The sequence below is a fragment of the Mobula hypostoma genome, chromosome 8, assembly GCF_963921235.1.
Source record: "Mobula hypostoma chromosome 8, sMobHyp1.1, whole genome shotgun sequence".
NCBI lineage: Eukaryota > Metazoa > Chordata > Chondrichthyes > Myliobatiformes > Myliobatidae > Mobula > Mobula hypostoma.
This window is the reverse complement of record NC_086104.1, coordinates 2,546,327-2,571,154: the sequence shown is the minus strand read 5'-3', so window position 1 is coordinate 2,571,154 and position 24,828 is coordinate 2,546,327. Positions and strand designations below refer to the sequence as shown.

Here is a 24,828-nt window from a genome sequence, read left to right as displayed (position 1 = left end):
GAAGTGGCGTGTGCTCTCTGTTGGTAAAGATGAAATTAAATCATTCAAAGAGGTGACATGGGGTCGAAAGGTGTTGAATTGTTGTGGATAGAGCTAAGGAACCGCCAGGGTAAAAAGACCCTGATGGGAGATGTATACAGAACCCCAAACAGTAGTAAAGATGTGGGCTACAAGTTACAACGGGAGATAGAAAATGCATGCCAAATGTGCAATGTTACAATGGTCATAGGGGATTTCAATACGCAGGTAGATTGGGAAAATTAGGTTGGTGCTGGATTACAAGAGGAGGAATTTCTAGAGTGCCTACGAGTTGGCTTTTTAGAGCAGCTCATGGTTGAGCCCACTAGAGAATCAGCTATTCTGGATTGGGTGCTGTGCAATGAACCGGACTTTGAAAGGTTCAAAGGTACAATTTAATGTTAGAGAAATGTATACAATATACATCCTGAAATGCTTTTTCTTCACAACCATCCACAAAAACAGAGGAGTGTGCGAAAGAATGAACAACAGTTAAATGATAGAACCCCAGATTAGAGAGCTTAAGGTAAAAGAACCTTAATGGGAAACATGACCGAATTCACCCTGAAATTTGCGAAGAGAAGCTGAAGTCAGATGTATCAGTATAACAGTGGAGTAAAGGAAATTACAGAGGCATGACAGAGGTATTGGCCAGAACTGATCGGAAAAGAACACTGGCAGGGATGAAGGCAGAGCAGCAATGGCTGGAATTTCTGGAAGCAATTTGGAAGGCACAGGATATATACATCCCAAAGAGAAAGAAATATTCTAAAGACAAGATGACACAACCATGGCTAACAAGAGGAGTCAAAACCAACATAAAAGCCAAAGAGAGGGCAGATAATAGAGCAAAGATTAGCAGGAATATGAGGATTGGGAAGCTTTTAAATACCAACAGAAGACAAATAAAAAAGTCAGTAAGAAGGAAAAGATGGAACTCAAAAGTGAGCTAGCCAATAATATGAAAGAAGACGCCAAAAGTTTCTTCGGATACATAAAGTGTAAAAGAGGGGTGAGAATGGATATCAGACCACTGGAAAACAATGCTGGAATAATGGGGTGGGGGGACAAGGAAATGGTGGACAAAAAGCGTGAGTATTTTGCATCAGTCTTCACTGTGGAAGACACGAGCAGCAAGTTGGAAGCTCCATGTGGCAGAGGTCAAGAAGTGTGGGAAGTTACCATTAATAGAGAGAAAGTTCTTGTGAAACTGAAAGGTCTGAGGGTAGATGAGTCACCTGGACAGACAAATTGGACGAACGGGCAAAAAAGTGGCAGAAGGAATAGAGTGTTGAGAAATGTATTTTGGTCAAAGGCACAACAGTGTAAACTATTATCTAAATGGGGAGAGCGTTCAAACAGAGGTGCAGAGGGACTTAGGAGTCCTCGTGCACGACTCCCAGAAAGTTAGTTTACAGAGTGAGTCTGTCAGATGCAGCCGGCTATCAAGAAGGCAAATGGAATGTTGGCCTTCTTTGCTAGAGCGATTGAATTTAAGAGCAGGGAGGTTATGCTGCAACTGTACAGAGTACTGGTGAGGCTGCACCTGGAGCACTGCATGCAGAGGAGGTTCACCAGGCTGATTCCAGAGCTGAAGGGTTAGACTATGAGGAGAGATAGAGTCGCCTGGGATTGTACTCTCCGGAATTCAGAAGAATGACAGGAGGTCTTACAGAAACATATAAAATTATGAAAGGGATAGATAAGATAAGATAGTGGCAGGAAAGTTGTTTCCACTGTATGTGAGACTAGAACTAGGGGGCATAGCTTCACGAGAGTAGATTTAGGATGGAGATGAGGAGGATATATTTAAGACAAGGTTGGATACATTTTTGAATAGTTAAGGTAATTAAGGGTTATGAGGAAAAGGCAGGTAGGTGGAGATGATCAGCCATGATCTTATTGAATAGTGGAGAAGGCTCAATGGGCCAGATGGCCGACTCCTGCTCCTATTCCCTATGTTCTTAAAAAAGGCGATTGCAATATTGGCATTTATTTCCAGAGGACTAGAATATAAAAGCAAGGATGTAATGTTGAGACGTTATAAAGCACTGGTGAGGCCTCATTTGGAGTATTGTGAGCAGTTTTGTGGCCCTTGGCATAGAAACAGAAAACCTACAGCACAATACAGGCCCTTCAGCCCACAAAGTTGTGCCGAACATGTCCCTACCTTAGAAATTACTAGGCTTACCCATAGCCCTCTATTTTTCTAAGCTCCATGTACCTATCCAGGAGACTCTATCGCATCTGCCTCCACCACCATTGCCAGCAGCCCATTCCACACACTCACCAGTCTCTGCGTTAAAAACACTCCCCTGACATCTTCTCTGTACCTTCTCCCCAGCACCTTAAACCTGTGTCCTCTAGTGGCAGCCATTTCAGCCCTGGGAACAAGCCTCTGACTATCCACACGATCAATACCTCTCATCATCTTTTACACCTCTATCCGATTACCTCTCATCCTCCGTCGCTCCAAGGAGAAAAGGCCGAGTTCACTCAACCTATTCTCATAAGACATGCTCCCCAATCCAGACAACATCCTTGTAAATCTCCTCTGCACCCTTTCTATGGTTTCCACATCCTTCCTGTAGTGAGGCGACCAGAACTGAGCACAGTACTCCAAGTGGGGTCTGACCAGGGTCCGATATAGCTGTCTTAGAAAGGATGTGCTGAAACCGGACAGCGTTTAAAGGAGGCTCGTGAAAATGATTTCAGGATTGAATGACTTGTCATATGAAGCGCGTTTGATGGCTCTGGTCCTGTATTCACTGGAATTCAGAAGACTGAAATGTGACCTAATTGAAACCCATCAACTGGTAAACGGCCTTAATAGAAGCCTATCGAATATTGAAAAGTCTAGGTGGAGAGGATGTTTCTTATTATGGTGGAATGTAAGACCAGAGGACACAGCCTCAGAATAGAGGGGCATCCTTTTAGAACAGAGATGAGGAGGAATTTCTTTAGCCAGAGGGTGGTGAATCCGTGGAATTCGCTGGCAGCTGTGGACCTCACATCTTTATGTACATTTAAGGCAGAGGTTGACAGACTCTTGATTGTTCAGGGCATGAAGGGATACAGAGGAAAGATAGGAGATTGGGGTTGAGAGTAAATAAGGATCTTCCATGGTGAAATGGCGCAGCAGACTTGATGAGCCAAATGGCCTAATTCTGCTCCTATATCTTTTGGAGTACATGCCCAGAACCATTAAATGTTCCTCATACATTAATCCTTTCATGATGATACAACCATTGTTGGTAGAACCTCAGATGGATACAAGAGGGCGTACAGGAGAGAGATATGCCAACTAGTGGAGTGGTGTCACAGCAACAATCTTGTACTCAATGTCAGTAAGACGAAAAAGCTGATTGTGGACTTCAGGAAGGGTAAGACGAAGGACACATACCAATCCTCATCAGGGATCAGAAGTGGAGAGAGTGAGCAGTTTCAAGTTCCTGGGTGTCAAGGTATCTGATGATCTAACCTGGCCCCAACATATAGATGCAGTTATAAAGAAGACAAGAAGGCAGCTATACTTCATTAGGAATTTGAAGAGATTTGGTATGTCAACAAATACACTCAAAAACTTCTATAGTTGTACCATGGAGAGCATTCTGACAGGCTGCATCACTGTCTGGTATGGGGGGGCTATTGCACAGGACTGAAAGAAACTGCAGAAGGTTGTAAATCTAGTCAGCTCCATCTTGGGTACTAGCCTACAAAGTAACCAGGACATCTTTAGGGAGCGGTGTCTTGGAAAGGCAGTGTCCATTATTAAGGGCCTCCAGCACCCAGGGCATGCCCTTTTCTCACTGTTACCATGACGCAGGAGATACAGAAGCCTGAAGGCACAGACTCAGCGATTCAGGAACAGCTTCTTCCCCTCTGCCATCCGATTCCTAAATGGACATTGAACCCTTGAACACTACCTCACTTCTTTAATATATTTCTGTTTTTTGCATGATTTTTGATGAATTCAATATACATATAGGGAAATTGGTTTTATTTATTTATTTTTAACCTTCCCCCCCCCTCCCTCCTTCTATATTGCATTGATCTGCTGCTGCTAAGTTATCAAATTTCCCGAGACATGCCGGTGATAATAAACCTGATTCTGATTCATTCCTGCGATCACTCTCGTAAACCTCCTCTGGACCCTCTCCATTGTCAGCACATCTTTCCTTCGATAAGGGGCCCAAAGCTGCTCACAGTATTCTGAGTGCGGTCTAACCAATACTGCATAAAGCCTCAGGCATCAACCTATTGTTTATTGACGTGGACGAGGTGGAACTTCACACAGAGAGTGGTGAATCTGTGGAATTCTCTGCCACAGGAAACAGTTGAGGCCAGTTCATTGGCTATATTTAAGAGGGAGTTAGATATGGCCCTTGTGGCTAAAGGGATCGGGGGTATGGAGGGAAGGCTGGTGCAAGGGTTCTGAGTTGGATGATCAGCCATGATCGTACTGAATGGCAGTGCAGGCTTGAAGGGCCAAATGGCTTACTCCTGCACCTATTTTCTATATTTCTATGTTTCATCACCCATCATTGGCAGTTCATCCAGAAGAAGGAAAGCTTTGATCTCAAACCTCTGCTGCCTTGCGGCTATCCCCACACAGGGGGAAGGCTTTGGGAGTAAACCCTGAAGAAAAATCCGGGGTTGGACTCCCTAACGCAGTCCTATGTTGAGTTCAATGCTGACTGGCAGCTCCTGCGACACCGCTGGTGCCAAACTGTATCAGCTGTGTGGGGAGGGAGAGCCTGCTGTACGGGCCACAGCTTGCTCTCCATATCGTCCTGTACTGGCTTGCGTAAACAGTGTAGAGAGCTGGGATGCAACATTCGTAGTTGAGCTGGAGGAACTCAGAGGAGCATACGGTCGGCCCAGTACTCCCCGCCTCCATCTGTTCTGTCACCGCCCAGTGCGCAGTGTCTGGGAATCTCCAGGCTGTGTCTCAGTAGGAGCTGAGGCCAACACCTCCGAGTTCCAAAGGGGCCATGCCTGACGGGAACTGCCCTTCCTCATTCGCTAAACCCCCTTCTCACCACGGTGCCTCTTCCAACAGCATTGCCCTCATCCTAACCCAGTTGGAACATTACCGCACTGTACAGGCCCGTGGGCCCACGATGCTGACACGCTTTAACCAACTCCAAGATCAGCATCATGGTGGTTAGCGTGATGTCATTACAGCTTGGGACATTGGAGTTTGGAGTTCAATTCCGGAATTCTCTGTAAGAAAGTCAGTATGCCCTCTCTGTAACTTCATGGGTTCCCTCTGGGTGCTCTAGTTTCTTCCCACAGTCTGAAGACGTTCCGGTTAGTAGGCTAATGGGTCATTGTAAATTAGGAACGGGTTAAGTAGGTGGATTGCTGGGCGTCTGGAAGGGTTGGTTCTGCGCTTGAGCTCTAAATAAATACATAAAATAAAATAAAACTAATCCTTCCCTCCCATGTAGACCTTCACTCCTCGATCATCCATATGCCTATCTAGAATCTCTTAAATGTCCCTAATGTATCTGCCTCTACCACCAGCCGTGGGTGTGAGTTCCGTACATCCACCACTCTCTGTAAAACCCCACCTCTGACATCCCCCTGTGCTTTCCTCCAGTCACCTTCAAATGATGCCCTTCATGTGAGCTGAGCATTAGCCTTGGAAAATATCTCTGGTTGCCAACTAGATCTTTGCCACTTATTATTATCTTGTACACCTCTGATCCTCCTTCACTCCAGAGAGAAAATCCCTAGCTTGCTTACCCTACCCTCATAATCCATGCTCTCTAACCCAGGCAGCATCCTGGTAAATCTCTTCTGCACCCTCTCTAAAGCTTCCATGTCCTTCCTGTAATGAAGGGATCAGAACTGAGGCACAATGTTCCAAGTTGGTCTAACCAGAGTTTCATAGAGCTGCAACATTACCGCACGGCTCTTAAACTCAATCAACACACATCAAAGTTGCTGGTGAACGCAGCAGGCCAGGCAGCATCTATAGGAAGAGGCGCAGTCGACGTTTCAGGCCAAGACCCTTCGTCAGGACTAACTGAAGGAAGAGTGAGTAAGGGATTTGAAAGCTGGAGGGTGAGGGGGAGATGCAAAAATCCCCTGACTAACAAAGGCCAACACACCACATGACTTCTTACCCAGCAGTGATAACTTTGAGGGATTTATGGACAACCCCAGATCCCTCTGTTCCTCCACACTGTTAAGAATCCTGCCATTAACCCTGTATTCCGCCATAAAATTTGATCTTCCAAAGTTAATCACTTCACACCACTGGTCATCACCCTCCAGAAAGAATAAAATTCCTCAAATGCTTTCAGCGGACAGAAATGGGAATTTGTGTCCTCATGTTCCAGGTTTAAGGCACTGACGGAGGGAGCACTCCGGTCTCGGGTCAGTGGTGAGGGGCACAAACCTGCATTGATGATTGTCAGCATTTTCCTCCAGACTCGGTACTGCAGTGAACCCACGTAATATCCCACGTTGATCATCGCGGAGAGTGGCTCCGGGTCCTCCAGAGCACACTGAGCCCTGGAAAGAGAGAAGATATCAGAGAGGGTGAACGAGGAGGAATTTCCATCTGGAATCAGTGAAGTATTAGATTGATGGTGGAGTAAGTTTATATGGTTCAGCACAACATCGTAGGCCGAAGGCACCGTACTTGCTGTAGTATTCTGTTCAATACTGAAAGGCCCAGAGAGTGAGGAAGTAGAGAGGGTGTTTCCTATAGTGGGGGAGTCTAGGACCAGAGGCCACAGCCTCAGAACAGAGAGGCATCACCTTACAACAGAGGGTAGCGAATCTGCGGAATTCATTGCCATAGACAGCTGTGGAGGCCAAGTCATTGGGTGCATTTAAAGCAGAGGTTGATAGATTCTTGATCAGGGCATCAAAGGTTATAGGGAGAAGGCAGGAGAATGGGGTTGAGAGGGATAATAAATCAGTCATGATGAAATGGCGCAGCAGACATGATGGGCTGAGTGGCCTAATTCTGCTCCTATGTGTTATGGTCTTATAAGAAACCTAATTCTAATTCTGAACAATAATAGCAGGGTATTTTTACACATGAATACGAACTATCTTCCAACAAAGGCCAAAGAACCGTCGGCTTTCCTCCGTGCCCACTGTCACCACATGAAGTCTTTCAGATCCTCTGCATGCTGGCAGCCTTTCAGTAAACCAGCCTCTACCTTCCCAAGCCTCCTGTACCTCAATTCCCTTTTAACTCTCAATGGACAGTGAGTGGGGAAGGCAAAGCTGGACTCACACCACCTCCTCAGCAGTAAAGAAGACACAGCAGCATCTACACTTTCTGAGGAGACTGAGGCAAGCAAGACTTCCCATCCCCATCCTAACAACTTTCTACAGGAGCACTACCAACAGTCTCCTGTCTGACTGCATCATTGTGTGGTACAGAAGCTGCAAGGCATCGGACCGCAAGACCCTACAGAGGATAATAAAAACTGTCAAGAGGATCACTGGGGTCTCCCTCCTCCCCTATTTGTGACATTTACCGGGCATGTCGCAGACGAGGAGCTTGAAGCTCTGTTGAGGATCCCCGCAACCCATCCCACAATCTCTTTGACCCACTACAGTCAGGAAGGAGGGACAGGAGCATCAGGACTGGGACTGTCAGACTGGGTAACAGCTTCTTCCCTCAGGCTGTGAGACTAATGAATACCCTGTCAATACTGAGGTCTCATCACCAGGACAGTGAGGGGTTTACTGTTTACCTGCGTTGTACACTACCGACATTTTTGAATTATATTTAACTTATGTTCTGTGGATGCACCATGGTCCAGAGGACTATTGTTTCGTTTGGTTGTGTACATGGTGTCAAAATGGTTGTTGTGATGTATCTAGTGTGGTAGTGTAGCAGGTTGTGCTTTTCACTCTCACTTTCAGATTCCACCGCTGGCTAGCAGTCTTGCAAAAAGGAGAGCTGGATGTGTAGGTCTCTCCCTGCCAGTTTCTCTCCTTGCCTCTCCAACAGCAAGCCTCGTGTAGTGCCTCCTCGCTGGTGACACATGGAAACTGAACTTCTTTCAGATTCAGGCTGAACTCCAGGGGACGGGGAATAGGTCTGGCCCCTGCACACATAGCACGCAGGCCCTGGTGCTTGTGAACCAGATCCCCAGCTGTGGGTAAATAGTCCCACTGCCTTGTGGGCAGCCTCAGGAGATACAAAAGCTACAGGATTAAACCCAGACAGCAAATTCGGAGTGGACCCTAAGGCAGTGGGACGTCATTGAACATCCTTCCAGCAGCTCCTGCAGCCAGAAGGTGCCAAGCGTATTGTTTCATAAGCTTTCCTCTGGACTACACTGGTGAGGCTGAGAGGGGTCTTGACAACTGGGCATCTCTAGGATCTCCATACCTTCCATCCAGGCTTGTGATGATCATCATCACCACCTATTGTCCTTCAAGACAGTCGGATACCAACCATATATGTACAGTCAGATAACAATAATCTTCAACTTGAACTTGAATTTGAAAGCAAGACCAAAAATCACAAAATGTACACATGTTGTTCGTACCTTTTCTTGGTTGCTGGAAGATTCTAGAAGAAAAGGAAGAGAGGATTTAATTGAGTTATACGAATAGTGTGGATCCAAAGTTCATTAAATACACCGCGCATGTTTCGGGCAAACCCGCTACCGAGGTACTGGCAGTTGACCCAGGCTTGGGCAAATAAGATGAGCTGTCTCTGAACATTAAGAAATGCAGCATATTTTATAGGTTAAAAATGTAGCCTAACACTATAAAAGCATGTAAGTGCAGAGGAAATTTACCAGGAAGCTGCTTGGATCAGAGAGCATGTCTCATGAGGAAAGGTTGAGCGAGCCAGGGCTTTTCTCTTTGGAGTGAAGGAGGGTGAGAGGTAATTAGATAGGGGTGTACAAGATGACAAGAGGCATACATTGAGTAGGCAGCCAGAGACTTTTTCCCAGGGCGGAAATGGATATTACGAGAGGCCATAATTTTAAGGAGGTTGAAGAGAGTATAGGGTGGATATCAGAGGTGATTTCTTTACACAGAGAGTGGAACGCCCTGCCAGGGGTGGTGGTAGAGGCAGATACATTATGAACAATTAAGAGACTACGCACATGGATGATAGAAAAGCGGAGGGCTATGTGGGAGGGAAGGGTTAGATTGATCTTGGAGTGGATTAAAAGGTTGCACAACATTGTGGGCCAAAGGGCCTGTGTTGTAATATAGAAACATAGAAAATAGGTGGAGTAGGCCATTCGGCCCTTCGAGCCTGCACCGCCATTTATTATGATCATGGCTGATCATCCAACTCAGAACCCCGCCCCAGCCTTCCCTCCATACCCCCTGACCCCTGTAGCCACAAGGGCCATATCTAACTCCCTCTTAAACATAGCCAATGAACTGGCCTCAACAGTTTCCTGTGGCAGAGAATTCCACAGATTCACCACTCTCTGTGTGAAGAAGTTTTTCCTAATCTTGGTCCTAAAAGGCTTCCCCTCTATCCTCAAACTGTGACCCCTCATTCTGGACTTCCCCAACATCGGGAACAATCTTCCTGCATCTAGCCTGTCCAATCCCTTTAGGATCTTATACGTTTCAATCAGATCCCCCCTCAATCTTCTAAATTCCAACGAGTACAAGCCCAGTTCATCCAGTCTTTCTTCATATGAAAGTCCTGCCATCCCAGGAATCAATCTGGTGAACCTTCTTTGTACTCCCTCTATGGCAAAGATGTCTTTCCTCAGATTAGGGGACCAAAACTGCACACAATACTCCAGGTGTGGTCTCACCAAGGCCTTGTACAACTGCAGTAGTACCTCCCTGCTCCTGTACTCGAATCCTCTCGCTATAAATGCCAGCATACCATTCGCCTTTTTCACCGCCTGCTGTACCTGCATGCCCACTTTCAATGACTGGTGTATAATGACACCCAGGTCTCGTTGCACCTCCCCTTTTCCTAATCGGCCACCATTCAGATAATAATCTGTTTTCCTATTTTTGCCACCAAAGTGGATAACTTCACATTTATCCACATTAAATTGCATCTGCCATGAGTTTGCCCACTCACCCAACCTATCCAAGTCACCCTGCATCCTCTTAGCATCTTCCTCACTGCTAACACTGCCACCCAGCTTCGTGTCATCCGCAAACTTGGAGATGCTGCATTTAATTCCCTCATCCAAGTCATTAATATATATTGTAAACAACTGGGGTCCCAGCACTGAGCCTTGCGGTACCCCACTAGTCACCGCCTGCCATTCTGAAAAGGTCCTGTTTATTCCCACTCTTTGCTTCCTGTCTGCTAACCAATTCTCCACCCACACCAATACCTTACCCCCAATACCGTGTGCTTTAAGTTTCCACACTAATCTCCTGTGTGGGACCTTGTCAAAAGCCTTTTGAAAATCCAAATATACCACATCCACTGGTTCTCCCCTATCCACCCTACTAGTTACATCCTCAAAAAATTCTATGAGATTCGTCAGACATGATTTTCCTTTCACAAATCCATGCTGACTTTGTCCGATCATTTCACCGCTTTCCAAATGTGCTGTTATCACATCCTTGATAACTGACTCCAGCAGTTTCCCCACCACCGACGTTAGGTTCTATGCTCATGAGATGTTCTGAAGTCAAAAGCTGAATGATGTAGTCCCATCTCCTGGTGATGCAGGAGGCATGTGGATAACAGATTTATAATCCGAGGTGACGATGGTACAATTTTACAACCCACTCACTGACTCTCCACTCAGACCCTAAGAGTAATTCATTGTTCACAACCCTTGATGCTCAGAGGGACCGTGGACAGGTCGAGTCAGTGGAAAGGAAAGCAAATACAATGTCAGGATTCATTTCAAGAGAACTAGAGCATAAAAGCAAAGATATAATGCTGAACACGAGGAATTCTGCAGATGCTGGAATTCCAAGCAACATACATCAAAGTTGCTGGTGAATGCAGCAGGCCAGGCAGCATCTCCAGGAAGAGGTACAGTTGACGTTTCGGGCCGAGACCCTTCGTCAAATCTCCTACTAACTCTTCTTTCAGTTAGTCCTGATGTAGGGTCTCGGCCTGAAACGTCGACTGTACCTCTTCCTAGAGATGCTGCCTGGCCTGCTGCGTTCACCAGCAACTTTTATGTGTGTTGCTTGATACGATGCTGAGGCTTTTTAAGGCATTGGTCAGACTGCACTTGGAGTACTGTGAACAGTTTGAGCCCCTTATTTAAGAAAGGATGAGCTGGCATTGGTATGGATGCAGTGGAGCTTCACAAGAATGATTCCAGGAACAAAAGGGTTCATATACAAGCAGCAATTGAAGGCTTTGGGCCTGTACTCGCTGGAGTTTAGAAGAATGCGAGGGAATCACATTGAAACCTATTGAATATTTAAAGGTCTATACAGAGTGGATGTGGAAAGGATGCTTCCAATAATGGGGGAGTCCAGGACCAGAGGGCGTGGGATCAGAATAGAAGGAAGAACACAGATGAGGAGGAAATTCTTAAGCCAGAGGGTTATGCATCTGTGGAGAATGGCATTCAGAGGGATAACAGGTCAGCCATGATAGACTGGTACAGCAGTAAATGGTTCAATGGCCCAATTCCACTCCAATGTCTGATGGTACATTGCAGTGGATAATGATCTTATTATCGAAGTACTTGAATATGGCATTGGAGCAGAGTTTAGCTGCACAGTCATAAGGGTAAAGCAAGTAGACAGGGGGCTAAGCATACAACCTTGGGGTGTACCTGTGCTGACGGAGATTGTGGAGGAAATGTTCTTGCCAGTCCGAACTGACTGGGGTCTGTAAGTAAGCAAATTGAGCACAAGGAGGTATTCAGCAGGTTGGGCAGCATCCGTGGAAAAGATCGGTCGACGTTTCGGGCTGGAACCCTTCGTCATGAGGTATTGAGACCAAGGTCTAGAAGCTTACTGATTAGTTTCGAGTAGATGCTAGAGTATTGAATTCTGAGCTGTAATCAATAAAGAAAATCCTGATGTATGCTTCTTTGTTGTCCAGATAGTCCAGGGTTGAGTAATGAGCCAATGAGATGGCATCTGCTGTGGACCAGCAAGGTACAGAATGGTCTAGCATGTCAGCACAGAGTTAGAATGGTCTAGTACGGTCCAGAATAGTCTAGCATGTCACCAGAGAGTCGGAATAGTCCAAAATGGTCCAGCATAGTCTGGCATGTCACCAGCGAGATGGAATGGCTTAGCATGGTCCAGAGTATTTCAGCATGTCACTAGAAAGTTAGAATGGTCTCCTTCCAATAGAGAAGCTGATGGATGACTTCAGGAAGACTTAAAATACTTTGAAATATTGGGTTAGACGAGTGGAAGAGCTCTCTTTGGAGAGGACTAATAGCCAGAGGCCAGAGGTCCATAAATAAAGGCCAAAGTTGGGGGCAGAGAATAGCAGGGAGATGGCAGTTTTCTGGGATCCAGAAATCAATCCCCGAGAAAGTAGTGGGAACTGGTTTATGGATGTCAGTGGGGATAAGATTAGATTAGATTTAGATTTGTTTTTCACATGGATATCAAAACATACAGTGAAATGCATTGTTTGTGTTAACAACCAACACAACCAAAGGATATGCTGGGGGCAGCCCACAAGTGTCGCCATACATCCTGGCATGGACGTAGCATACCACAATGGTCAGCAGAACAACACAAGCATGAACAACAACATAACAACAAAACAACAGCAGCACAACAAGCCCCTTTCCCACCCACCCACCCACACACGGAGACAGCCCCAGGACAGGCCGTCTCTGAGCCTCCAGTCCCTGACCCAGACTCACACACTTTAGTGCTCGGACTACCCCAGGACTGATCAGGTGACATTGATGATCAATCCTTATCACTGGGACTCACTGACCAGGGCAATTTGACGTTCAGGTCTCGACCCCAGGACTGGCCAATCATGTGGCTTTGACCTTTGTCTTTGACCCCAGGGCTCACTGCTCAGGGCAATTTGACCATTGGGTCTCAACCCCAGGTCTGGCTAATCATGGGAGTGGATGAGTGTGGAAGATGTGGAGCAGAATGTGGGAATGAGCTAGCACAGGAGGGGGCTGAATGCCCCCAGGCAGGAGGTTCCTCGGACCCAATGGAATCAATGAGCTTTTGGCCTTTTCGTACAAAAAGTAGTGAATATGGCTCAGTCCATCACAGGTAAAGGCCTCTCATCAACATCTAGCAGTGTCACAGAAAAGCAGCAGCCATCATCAAGCAACCCCACCATCCGGGCCGTGCTCTCTTCTTGATGCTGCCATCAGGAAGCAGGCACAGGAGCCTCAGGACTCACACCACCAGGTTAAGGAACAGTTATTACCCCTCAGCTATCAGGCTCCTGAACCAGAGGGGATAACTTCACTCACCCCATCACTGAAATGTTCCCACAACCTATAGACTCATTTGCAAGGACTCCTCATCTCATGTTCTCGATATTCATTCCTTATTTATTTATTTATTATTATTATTTTTATATTTGCACAGCTTGTTATCTTTTATACATTGTTTCTTTGCCCAACTTGTGTGCGGTTTTTGATTGATTCTATTGTATTCCATTGTATTTACTGTGAATGCCCACAAGAAAATTAATCTCAGGGCTGTATATGGTGAAATATGTACTTTGTAACAAAATTTAGAGTCATGACCATAGAGAAGTATGGCACAGAAATAGGCTCTTTGGCCCATCTAGTTTGTGCCGAGACATTTAAATTGCCTGTTCCTATTGACCTGTACCAGGACCATAGCCCTCCACATACCTACCATCCATGTACCTACTCAAACTTCTCCTAAAACTTGAAATCACGCTCACATGCACCACTTGCGCTTGCAGTTCATTTCACACTCTGGTTGTCGTCCCACCCAACTTTGGTGGAAAAAGCTCGCTCGCATTTACCCTGTCTATACACCTCACAATTCCGTACTCTTCTATCAAATATCCTCTCAATCTTCTATGTTCCAAGGAATAAAGTCCTAACATATTTAATCTTTCTGTATAAATTAGGTTCTCCAGACCTGGCAAAATCGTTGTAAATTTTCTCTGTATTCTTTCAACCCCATTTACATCTTTCTGACCAAAACTGTACACACTGCTCCAAATTAAGCCCCATCAATGTCTTATACAATTTACTTTGGACGTTTTGGTACTTGTTCCTAGAGTTGAACTTTGTTTGTTGGGGCTTCTCCCACTCACCTGCAAGAAGAGGGCAGAGTCTCGCTGGCTGAGTTGGCACTCAATGGTTTTGATATTAGCCTTCAGCATGGAAATCTCCTCAGCGATTCTCTTCACCTTCTCCTGCACTGATCGAACCTGGTTCTTCACCTCATTCCGAAGGCTGTCCAGCAGCATTGCTTCTTCCGTGTGGAGAAAAGAGTGAAGTTTCTGGAATTCCTGTCTGATTTGTCGTTCCGTTCTTGAGGCCTGGCTCTGGAACAACAGTAGTTAACAGAGTCTAAAGATTAAAGATTTAAGAATTAGTTTTATTTGTCACATGTACATCAGAACATAAGAAATAGGAGCAGGAGTCGGCCATCCAGCCCGTCGAGCCTGCCCTGCCATTCAATAAGATCATGGCTGATCTGTCCGTAAACTCAGCTCCATCTACCTGTCTTTTCTCCATTACCCTTAATTCTCTTACTATTCAAAAATCTATCCAACCTTGTCTTAAATATATTTACTGAGCTGGCTTCTACTGCTTCATTGGGCAGAGAATTCCACAGATTCACCACCCTCTGGGAAAAGCAGTTCCTCCTCATCTCCATCCTAAATCTACTCCCCTGAATCTTCAGGCTATGTCCCCTGGTTCTAGTCTCACCTACCAGTGGAAACAACTTTCCTGCCTCCATCTTGTCTATCCCTTTCATAATTTTATATTTCTGTAAGATCTCCTCTCATCCTTCTGAATTCCAGCAAGTGCAGCCCCAGGCGACTCAATTTCTCCTCATAGTCTAATCCCCTGATCTCTGGAATCAACCTGGTGAACCTCCTCTGCATTGCCTCCAAAGCCAATATATCCTTCCTCAAGTAAGACCAGAACACCACACAGTACTCCAGGTGCAGTCTCACCTGTGCCCTGTACAGTTGCAGCATGACCTCCCTGTTCTTAAATTCAATCTCTCTAGAAATGAAGGCCAACACTCCATTTGCCTTCTTGATAGCCTGCTGCACCTGCACACCAACCTTTTGTGATGCATGCACATCAAAATATACAGTGCTACATGTTGTATGCGTCAAATCAAATGCAGGAAAAATTGCTCCGGGCAGCCCACAAATGTCCCCATGCTTCCCGTCCAGTGTCAACGTAGCATTCCCACAACTCACTAATCCTAACGTCTTCCACATGTGAGAGGAAACTGGAGCAGCTGGAAGATATTCATGTGGTCAGAAGAACACATAAACTCCTGACAGACAGCAGTGGGAATTGAACCCAATCTTACAGTTGGCGCTGTAATAGCATTATGCTAACTGTGACGGGAAATCAAAAAAATCCAGTAGATGCTGGAAATCTGAAACAAAACCACAAATTGTTGCGAATACTCAGTGGGTCAGGTAGCATCTGTTGGGAGAGAAATGGAGAAAAAATTTCAGGTCAGAGATTCTCCCTTAGATAATTGTATTATTGACATTTCTGGGATTCCTTGAGAATTTCAGAAATGACTTAGATGAGGAAGTACAGGGTTGGTTAGTGAGTTTGCTTCACCATATCAGACGATCCGTCCTAGGCCCAGCACGTAAATGACCTCACAAAGAAGGAACAGCAGCACCTCTACTTTCTTGGAAGTTTGCGCTGATTCAGCATGCCATCTAAAACGTTCACAGACTTCTACAGCTGCACAGCGTTACAGTAGTGAGTATATCGACTGTCAGATGTCGAAAGGTTGGAGCGACTGCGCTTGTATACTCTGGAATTTAGAAGGCTGAGAGGGGATCTTATTGAAACATATAAGATTATTAAGGGATTGGACACGCTGGAGGCAGGAAGCATGTTCCCACTGATGGCTGAGTCCAGAACCAGAGGCCACAGTTTAAGAATAAGGGGTAGGCCATTTAGAACGCAGTTGAGGAAAAACTTTTTCATCCAGAGAGTGGTGGATCTATGGAATGCTCTGCCCCAGAAGGCTGTGGAGGCCAAGTCTCTGGATGCTTTCAAGAAAGAGATGGATAGAGCTCTTAAAGAAAGTGAAATCAAAGGTTATGGGGATAAGGCAGGAACTGGATACTGATTGTGGATGATCAGCCATGATCACAGTGAATGGCGGTGCTGGCTCGAAGAGCTGAATGGCCTACTCCTGCACCTATTGTCTATTGTTGCTCCATTAAATCTCACTGCATTCAGATAGGGAATAAAGTCCTAACAGAGCCCAGCACCTTCAGCCTGGGGCGAAAACACCAGTGTCCTTCAACAGAAGATAGTGTCCATTATGGGTGAAACACTCCCCACCATTGAGTACATCTACATGAACCACTGCCACATTATCAATATCAAAGACTGCCACCCACCAGGACATGCTCTCTTCTCACTGCTGCCATCAGGAAGAAGGTACAGGAGCCTCAGGACCCACACCACCAGGTTCAGGAACAGTTATTACCCCTCACCATCAGGCTCCTGAACCAGAGGAAATGACTTCACTCACTCCATCGCTGAACTGTTCTCACAGCCTATGGATTCACTTTCAAGGACTCTTCGTCTCATGTTCTCGACACTTAGACCATAAGACATAGGAGTAGAATTAGCCCATTTGGTGCATCGAGTTTGTTCTGCCATTCACTCATGGCTCTCCCCCTCTTCAGCCCACTCCCAGGCCTTACCCCTGTCAGTTTTGATACCGTGCCCAATCAGGAGCCTATCAGGCTCCGTCTTAAATACACCCAATGACCTGGCCTCCACAGCTATCTGTGGTAATAAATTCTACAAATTCACCACCCTCTGGCTAAAGAAATTACTCCACATCTCTATTTTAAAAAGATGCCCCTCTACCCTGAGGTTGTGCCCTCTTGTCCTCGACTCCCCCACCATGGGAAACATCCTTTCCACATCTACTTTGTCTAGGCCTTTCAACATTCAAAAGGTTTCATGAGATCCCCCTTCAAACTTCTAAATTCCAGTGAGTTCAGGACCAGAACCATCAAATGTTTCTCAGATGATAACCCTTTCATTCCCAGAATCAACGTTGTGACAATAGACAAAGACAATAGGTGCAGGAGCAGGCCATTCGGCCCTTCGAGCCAGCACCGCCATTCACTGTGATCATGGCTAATCATCCACAATCAGTATCCAGTTCCTGCCTTATCCCCATAACCTTTGATTCCGCTATCTTCAAGAGCTCTATCCATCTCTTTCTTGAAAGCATCCAGAGACTTGGCCTCCACAGCCTTCTGGGGCAGAGCATTCCATATATCCACCACTCTCTGGGTGAAAAAGTTTTTCCTCAACTCCGTTCTAAATGGCCTACCCCTTATTCTTAAACTGTGAACCTCTTCTGGACCCTCTCCAATGCCAGGACATCTTTTCTAAGATGAGGAGCCCAAAACTGATCACAATGCTCAAGGTGAGGCCTCACCAGTGCCTTATAAAGCCTCAGCATCACATTCCTGGTCTTGTATTCTAGACCTTTTGAAATGAATACTAACATTGCATTGGCTTTCCTCACCATTGACTCAGCCTGCAAGTTAGACTTTAGGGTTTTCTGCACAAGGACTCTCAAGTCCCTTTGCATTTTCTCCCCACTTAGAAAATAGTCTGCACATTTATTTCTTCTACTGAAGTGCATGACCATGCATTTTCCAACAACGTATTTCATTTGCCATTTTCTTGCCCATTCTCCTAATCTGTCTAAATCCTTCTGCAGCCTTCACATTCTCAACCGCTACCTCTTTCAGAACCCAACGGTGCAGTTTATCTGGTCTGGGTGACTTATGTACCTTTAGGTCTTTCAGCTTTTTGAGCACCTTCTCCCTTGTAATAGTAACTGCACCCACTTCTCTTCCCTCACACTCTACCACATCTGGTACACTGCTAGTGTCTCGCACAGCGAAGATATTTATCGCTTATTTATTCTTGTTATTATTTGGTTCTTTTTTTCCCCCTTTGTCTTTGCACATTTGTTGTCCTTTGCACATTGGTTGTTTGTCCATCTTGTTGTGTGCATCTTTTCATTGATTCTTTGTACTTACTGTGAATACCCACAAGAAAATGAATCTCGGGGCTGTATATTTGAACTTTGAACCAAGCAACATATGATTGAATGCACAATTACACAAAACTGTCACAGTGAGAGGCTCAGATCTCTGATCCATTATCACTTTACCCAATTGGTCCTCAATTATCCAAATATCTATTTATGCTTTTACAGTTGATCACTCTGTACCTGGTACACAGTGCCCAAGATGTGTGTCTGTATCAGACTAGCCCTCTCTGCTTTTTACATAGAGAGTACAGAGACGATTTATAATTTACTTGATTAGTCGGGGTGTCAAAGGTTACGGAGAATGCCTAGCACTAGCACTTTTTGCCTTGTGATAGCAATGGCACTCACTCCTGCTCCCTGACACTCACGGACCTCTGGCAGCTAGTGTCTTCCACAGTGAAGACTGATGTAAAGTACACATTTCTTTGTCCTCCATTACTACCTCACCAGCATCATTTTCCAATGGTCCAATGTCAACTTTCACCTCCCTTTTACTCTTTATAAAACTGAAAATACTTTTGGTATCCTGCTCTCTATTATTGGCTAGTTTGCCCTCAGATTTTATCTTTTCCCTTCTTGTAGCTTTTTTTAGTTGTTTTTTGTTGGATTTTAAAAAGCTTCCTAGTCATAAAACTTCCCACTCACTTTTGCTACCCTTTTCTTAGCTTTTATGCAGTCCTTAACTTCTCGTCAGCCACAGTTGCTTACCCCTGCCATCTGAGAACTTCTTCCTCTGTGGGACAGATCTATCCTCTGCCTTGTGAATGGTTCCCAGAAACTTTAGCCATCTCTGCTCTGCTGTCATCCCCGCCAGTATCCTCCTCCAATCCACCTGGTCAAGCTTTCCTCACATGCCTCTGTAATTCCCTTTATTCCATTGCAAGACTCATACATCTGACTTACGCTTCCCTCTCTCAAATTGCTGAATGAATTCAATCATATTATAATCACTGCCTCCTAAGGGTTCCTTTACATTAAGCTCCCTAATACAATTATTACACAACATCACGGCTGATTAGTTACACCTCACAACCCCATTCTTCTGTCTTCAACCCATAAACTTTGATGCCAATTAATCAAAAATCTATTAACCCTTGCTTTAAATATACTCAATTCTTGGCCTCTACAGCCATCTGGCTATGAATACCCCAGATTCACCACCCTCTGGCTAAAGAAATTTCTCCTCATCTCTGTTCTAAAGGGGTGTCCTTCTATTCTGAGACCATGCCTTCTGGTCCTGGACTTCCCCTACAGTTGGAAACATCCTCTCCACATCCACTCTGTCTAGGTCTTTCAATATTTGATAGGTTTCAATGAGATCCCCCCCTCATCCTTCAAAATTCCAGCAAGTACAGGCTCAGAGAGCCATCAAACACACCTCATACCTTTCCATCCCCAGGATCACTCTGGACAACCTCTATTTCCTGCTGAGCACTGAACCCACTCCAACAGTAACCCCGACTTACCAAGAAGGACCCTGTACTCAGAGAGTCTGTGACTAGAGACGGCAACATCAGTTTCTCTGGACCCTGTACTCAGAGAGTTCATGATGTGTACATGGATGGGAGGGGTATGGAGGGATATGGTCAGGGTGCAGTTAACAGGGACTAGGCAGAAAAACAGGTTGGCATTGACTAGATGGGCTGAAGACCCTCATTCTATGCTGCAGTGTACTGTGTCTCTGTGACACGAATTGCATTTTTATTGTGAGTTCGGAACTCGACCTCCCCTGTTGTGTGAACCGAAATGAAGCAGAGCAGATTTCAGCTTTATAGAAAGAAAGCCTGGTGGTGCATTCAGTCTTTCAGAGACCATGTTGAATAGCTCACCTTAATGTGGTTTAAAGTCAGGTCATATTCTTTCTTGATCCCAAGGAACTTCTCTTTCTTGGCTTTTAGAGTTTCAATTGATATCCCCAGTACATCCTAAAAGAATATTAGTTTGAAGAAATTAGTTGAAAAATAAATGGGTAGCGTAGTAGTTAGCACAATGTTTTACAGCACCGGGATTCACTTTCTGCTGTTGTCTGCAAGGAGTTTGTACATTCTCCCTGTAACTGCCTGGGTTTCCTCTGGGTCCTTCGGTTTTGTCCCACATTCAGGAGAAGTACAGGTTTGGGTTAGAGTCTGGTGTTCCCAATGTCCTCTACATTGGTGAAACCTATCGTAAACTGGGAGAACCACTTCGCTCAGCACATCCACACCATCCGCCAGAAGCAGGACAAGCGGTGGCCAAACATTTCAATCCCGATTCCCCTTCCCATTCTGACATGTTTACTCTTGTGCATAGATGCTGCCCAAGCTGCTGAGTCGTTTCAGTACTTTGTTAGTGAGTCGTTTCAGTACTTCGTTAGTGAGTCGTTTCAGTACTTTGTTAGTGAGTCGTTTCAGTACTTTATTAGTGAGTCGTTTCAGTACTTGGTTAGTGAGTCGTTTCAGTACTTTGTTAGTGAGTCGATTCAGTACTTTGTTAGTGAATCGTTTCAGTACTTTGTTAGTGAGTAGTTTCAGTACTTTGTTAGTAAGTCGTTTCAGTACTTTATTAGTGAGTACTTCGGGTCAGTGAGTTTGCTGAGTTGTTCCAGTACTTTGTTAGTGAGTTGTTCCAGTACTTTATTAGTGAGTAGTTTCAGTACTTTGTTAGTGAGTACTTCGAGTTAGTGAGTTTGCTGAGTTGTTCCAGTACTTTATTAGTGAGTACTTCGGGTCAGTGAGTTGTTCCAGTACTTTATTAGTGAGTACTTCGGGTCAGTGAGTTTGCTGAGTTGTTCCAGTACTTTGTTAGTGAGTTGTTCCAATACTTTGTTAGTGAGTACTTCGGGTTGGTGAGTTGTTCCAATACTTTATTAGTGAGTACTTCGGGTCAGTGAGTTGTTCCAGTACTTTATTAGTGAGTACTTCGGGTCAGTGAGTTTGCTGAGTTGCTCCAATACTTTGTTAGTGAGTACTTTGGGTTGGTGAGTTGTGGACGTGCTACATTGGCACGAGAAGCATGGCAACACTCGCAGGCAGCCCCCAGCACATCTTCAGACTGCATGGGTCATTGATGCAATCGATGCATTTCACTGCGCCTTATAAGATTTCAAGGGGCACAGATGGAGCAGATGTTAAGATTCCTTTTCCAAAAGTGTCAAATATTGTACTAGAGGATGTAGGATTGAGGTGAGAGCGCGGAAAGGTTAGGGGAGATGGGAGTTGTGAGTGCTGGGTGCTTCCAGGTGGATCGGGTGAATGCCAGGGCCATATCGCTTTGAACTGAACTAAACTGATTACTACTGGACTCCTAGTTTGATGTTTTATATTCTGTGTTGTTCGCTTGCTTTTAGCCATTTGAACAAATTGTTCTTTTTTTGCACGTTGGGTGTTTGATGTTTTCTTACTGTTTCCATGGTATTTTGAGTTGAATTTTGTATACATACTTTGATAATAACTGTACTTGAAATCTTTGATGAAGTTACAGGGCAGTGTTATTTAAAAGACTTATGCCATGTGCAGGCAGATGGGATTAGTGAGACTGGTATTCAGTATCATCCCTGAAGTTGATACTGAAAGTCAAAGCTCACAGACTGAAGTTGGCGAGTTTAGAAGTTGGATGCCTGTCAGTGCTTGTGAGTAGGTGGGTGGGAGGGGAGAGTAGAAAAGGGCTTTATTTTTGATTTTGTTTTGAAATTGTTGATTTTGTTATTGGAATGTTCTATTGAACATCGTTGGCATGTTACGCTGGCACCGGACTATGTGGTAAGCCTTGTGGGCTTCCCCCAGCGTACCCTTGGACTATGAGTCTCCCTGCAGACTCACTGACACAGAAGGGGATGGTTTAGAGCGGCTGGTGCCCTAGGAGCACTCGGGGAAACGCACCTCCATACAGACAGCGCTGGAGGTCAGGATCGAACCAGGATCTCTGGAACAGCACTGCTGCTATGCCACACTCTGTCCTGATCTCTGCAAATACCTACAACAGTTCTCTTAATATGTTCAGAATGCCATTAGTTTGAAGATAATTGTGGAGAAGGATTGGCCTGGTCCACAGGTTGAGATTCTAAATTGGATAAAGGCCGATTTTGATGGATACAGAAAGGATCTGGCAAGTGTGGATTGGGACAGGCTGTTTTCTGGCAAAGGTGTACTTGGTAAGTGGGAGGCCTTCACAAGTGCCATTTTTAGCGTACAGAGCTTGTATGCACCTGTCAGAATAAAAGACAAGGATAACAGGTTTAGAGAACTTTGAATTTTGAGAGACCTTGAAGCTCTGGTTAAGAAGGAGAAGGAGGTGCAGAGCAGGTATAGCTAGGTAAGAACAAATGAGGTGCTTATGGAGAATAAAAAATGCAAAAGACATTTAAGAGAAATTTGGAAAAGTATATGGATGGGAGGAGTATGGAGGGCTATGGTTCGTGTGCAAGTAGCTGTGAATGGCCAGATTAATAGTTCAGCATGGACTAAATGGGCCAAAGGGCCTGTTTCTTACTGTACTTGTCTGTGACTCTATGTTGGGGTGTGTGTGATTTCAAAATGCACAAACTTTTTCAAAAGAACAGCGTTACCACCATCCAAGAAGAGCATTTCATGAAATATAAACTCACTCTGGCTCTGCCTGAATGTTGATAATTGGGAAATTTGTTTATTTTTGTCACATGTACTGAAATGAAATGAAAAGCTTGACTTTAGTACTTTTTATACCGACCAAATCATTTTGCAGTGTATTGAGATACACTGAACACAGCAGCACAGTACAGAATCAGAATCAGGTTTATTATCATCAGCATGTGATGTGAAATTTGTTAACTTAGCAGCAGCAGTTCAATGCAATATATAATTGGCAGAGAGAAAAAACAATAATAAATAAAAATAATAATAATAAATAAACAAGTAAATCAATTACATATATTGAATAGATTTACAAAATGTGCAAAAACAGAAATACCATATTTTTTTTTAAAAAGTGAGGTAGTGTCCAAAGCTTCAAAGTCCATTTAGGAATTGGATGGCAGAGGGGAAGAAGCCGTTCCTGAATCACTGAGTCTGTGCCTTCAGGCTTCTGTACCTCCTACCTGATGGTAACAGTGAGAAAAGGGCATGCCCTGGGTGCTGGACGTCCTTAATAATGGACACTGCCTTTCTGAGACACTGCTCCCTAAAGATGTCCTGGGTACTTTGTAGGCTAGTACCCAAGATGGAACCAACTAAATTTACAAACCTCTGCGATGTGTGATTGCGCCGGTCGTGCATGCAGCCTGTTACAGCCGTTCCGACGAGTATTCTTACTTTATTAACTTACGTTATTTTTGTATTTTTTTTCACAGTATCACGTCGAAGCTGCACCCTCTCTAACATTCTGGTAGAGAGAGTTTTATTTGGGTTTTTAGCGCTGGAAATAGTTACATTCCGACATGTCTCATTAGCGGGGCAGAAGCATGGTCGCATTGTGTATTCCAGGGACCAGCTGATTGAGCTTATGCCGGCCGGTTTAGCGAGCAGAGCAGCGGACACCCCTGCTGAAATCTGGAGGAAAACACACCGCGGACGCAGGGGAGGATCACTAAGTCGAGGAAAGAGGACCGGGTCGAGACAACAGAGACTTATGGAGAAGAGGAGCTCGATGGGTAATAAAATGGACGCATTCACGGCGCTAGCCAGGTGTCAGAGAACATTTCGGGAGTGCAGTGTTGTGTGTTTCACTGGAACGGGACTGCACGAGGACATACCCGATCAAAACTTCTCCATGGACGGCTTCCAGACCGTTTGGGCTGACCGGAAGTGCACTGAGAGTGGTAGGCGTAAAGGAGTTGGGAGCTTACTGTTCTGGTTAACAACAGATGGTGCAATCCGGGTCATATTACGATCGAGGAACGTGTTTGTAGACCAGATATTGAACTTGTTGCTGTTGGACTCCGGCCATATTCCACCGAGATACAACACTGGGCAGCACGGGAGGTTGTTCCAGCCTGTGGCCATTGAACTTTGCAGCTCCTCCCGTGGAGGGTCAGACACCCTGAGCCAATGGGCTGGTCCTGGACTTATTTTCATCTGGCATAGTTTGCATTTTGTTGTTTGATTGTTTGTGGTTTTTGTATTGCTATATTTATGCTCTATTCTTAGTTGGTGCGGCTGTAACGAAACCCAATTTCCCTCAGGAACAATAAAGTGTAACTGTCTATCTATCTATCTATCTAACGTCTTTCGGTCCTGTGCAGTAGCCCCTCCATACCAGATAGTGATGCAGCCTGTCAGAATGCTCTCCACGGTACAACTATAGAAGTTTTGAGTGTATGACCTTTTAACCTACTCTGAGATTAATCTAACCCTTCCCACCCACACAGCCTTCCATTTTCCTATCATCCATGTGCTTAACTAAGAGTTTCTTAAATGCCCCTAATGTATCCTCCTCTACCACCACCCCCTGGCAGTGTGGTGCAAGCACTTAACACTCTTATAAGACCATAACAGCATGAGATAGAGGAGCAGAATTAGGCCATTCGGCCCATCGAGTCTGCTCTGCCATTCAATCATGGGCCGATTCAATTCTTCCAGTAATCTCCACTTCCCTGCCTTTACCCCATACCATTTGATGCCCCAGCTAATCAAGACCCTATCTACCTCTGCCTTAAATGCACCCAGTGACTTG

At 45.1% G+C, this 24,828-nt stretch overlaps 1 protein-coding gene across 1 annotated transcript in view; it reads right to left on the bottom strand.

The window, feature by feature from the left end:
• The window catches only part of LOC134350028 (zinc-binding protein A33-like), a 40,059-nt gene that overhangs the window by 1,595 nt on the left and 13,636 nt on the right, over positions 1–24,828 (bottom strand). Inside the window, exons 2-5 of the mRNA XM_063054934.1 lie at positions 20,034–20,129; positions 14,210–14,443; positions 8,550–8,572; positions 6,428–6,543 (exon numbers count right to left, since the gene is read on the bottom strand). Of these exons, the coding sequence (XP_062911004.1) occupies positions 6,428–6,543; positions 8,550–8,572; positions 14,210–14,443; positions 20,034–20,129 (469 nt within the window). The remainder of the gene's footprint in view (positions 1–6,427; positions 6,544–8,549; positions 8,573–14,209; positions 14,444–20,033; positions 20,130–24,828) is intronic.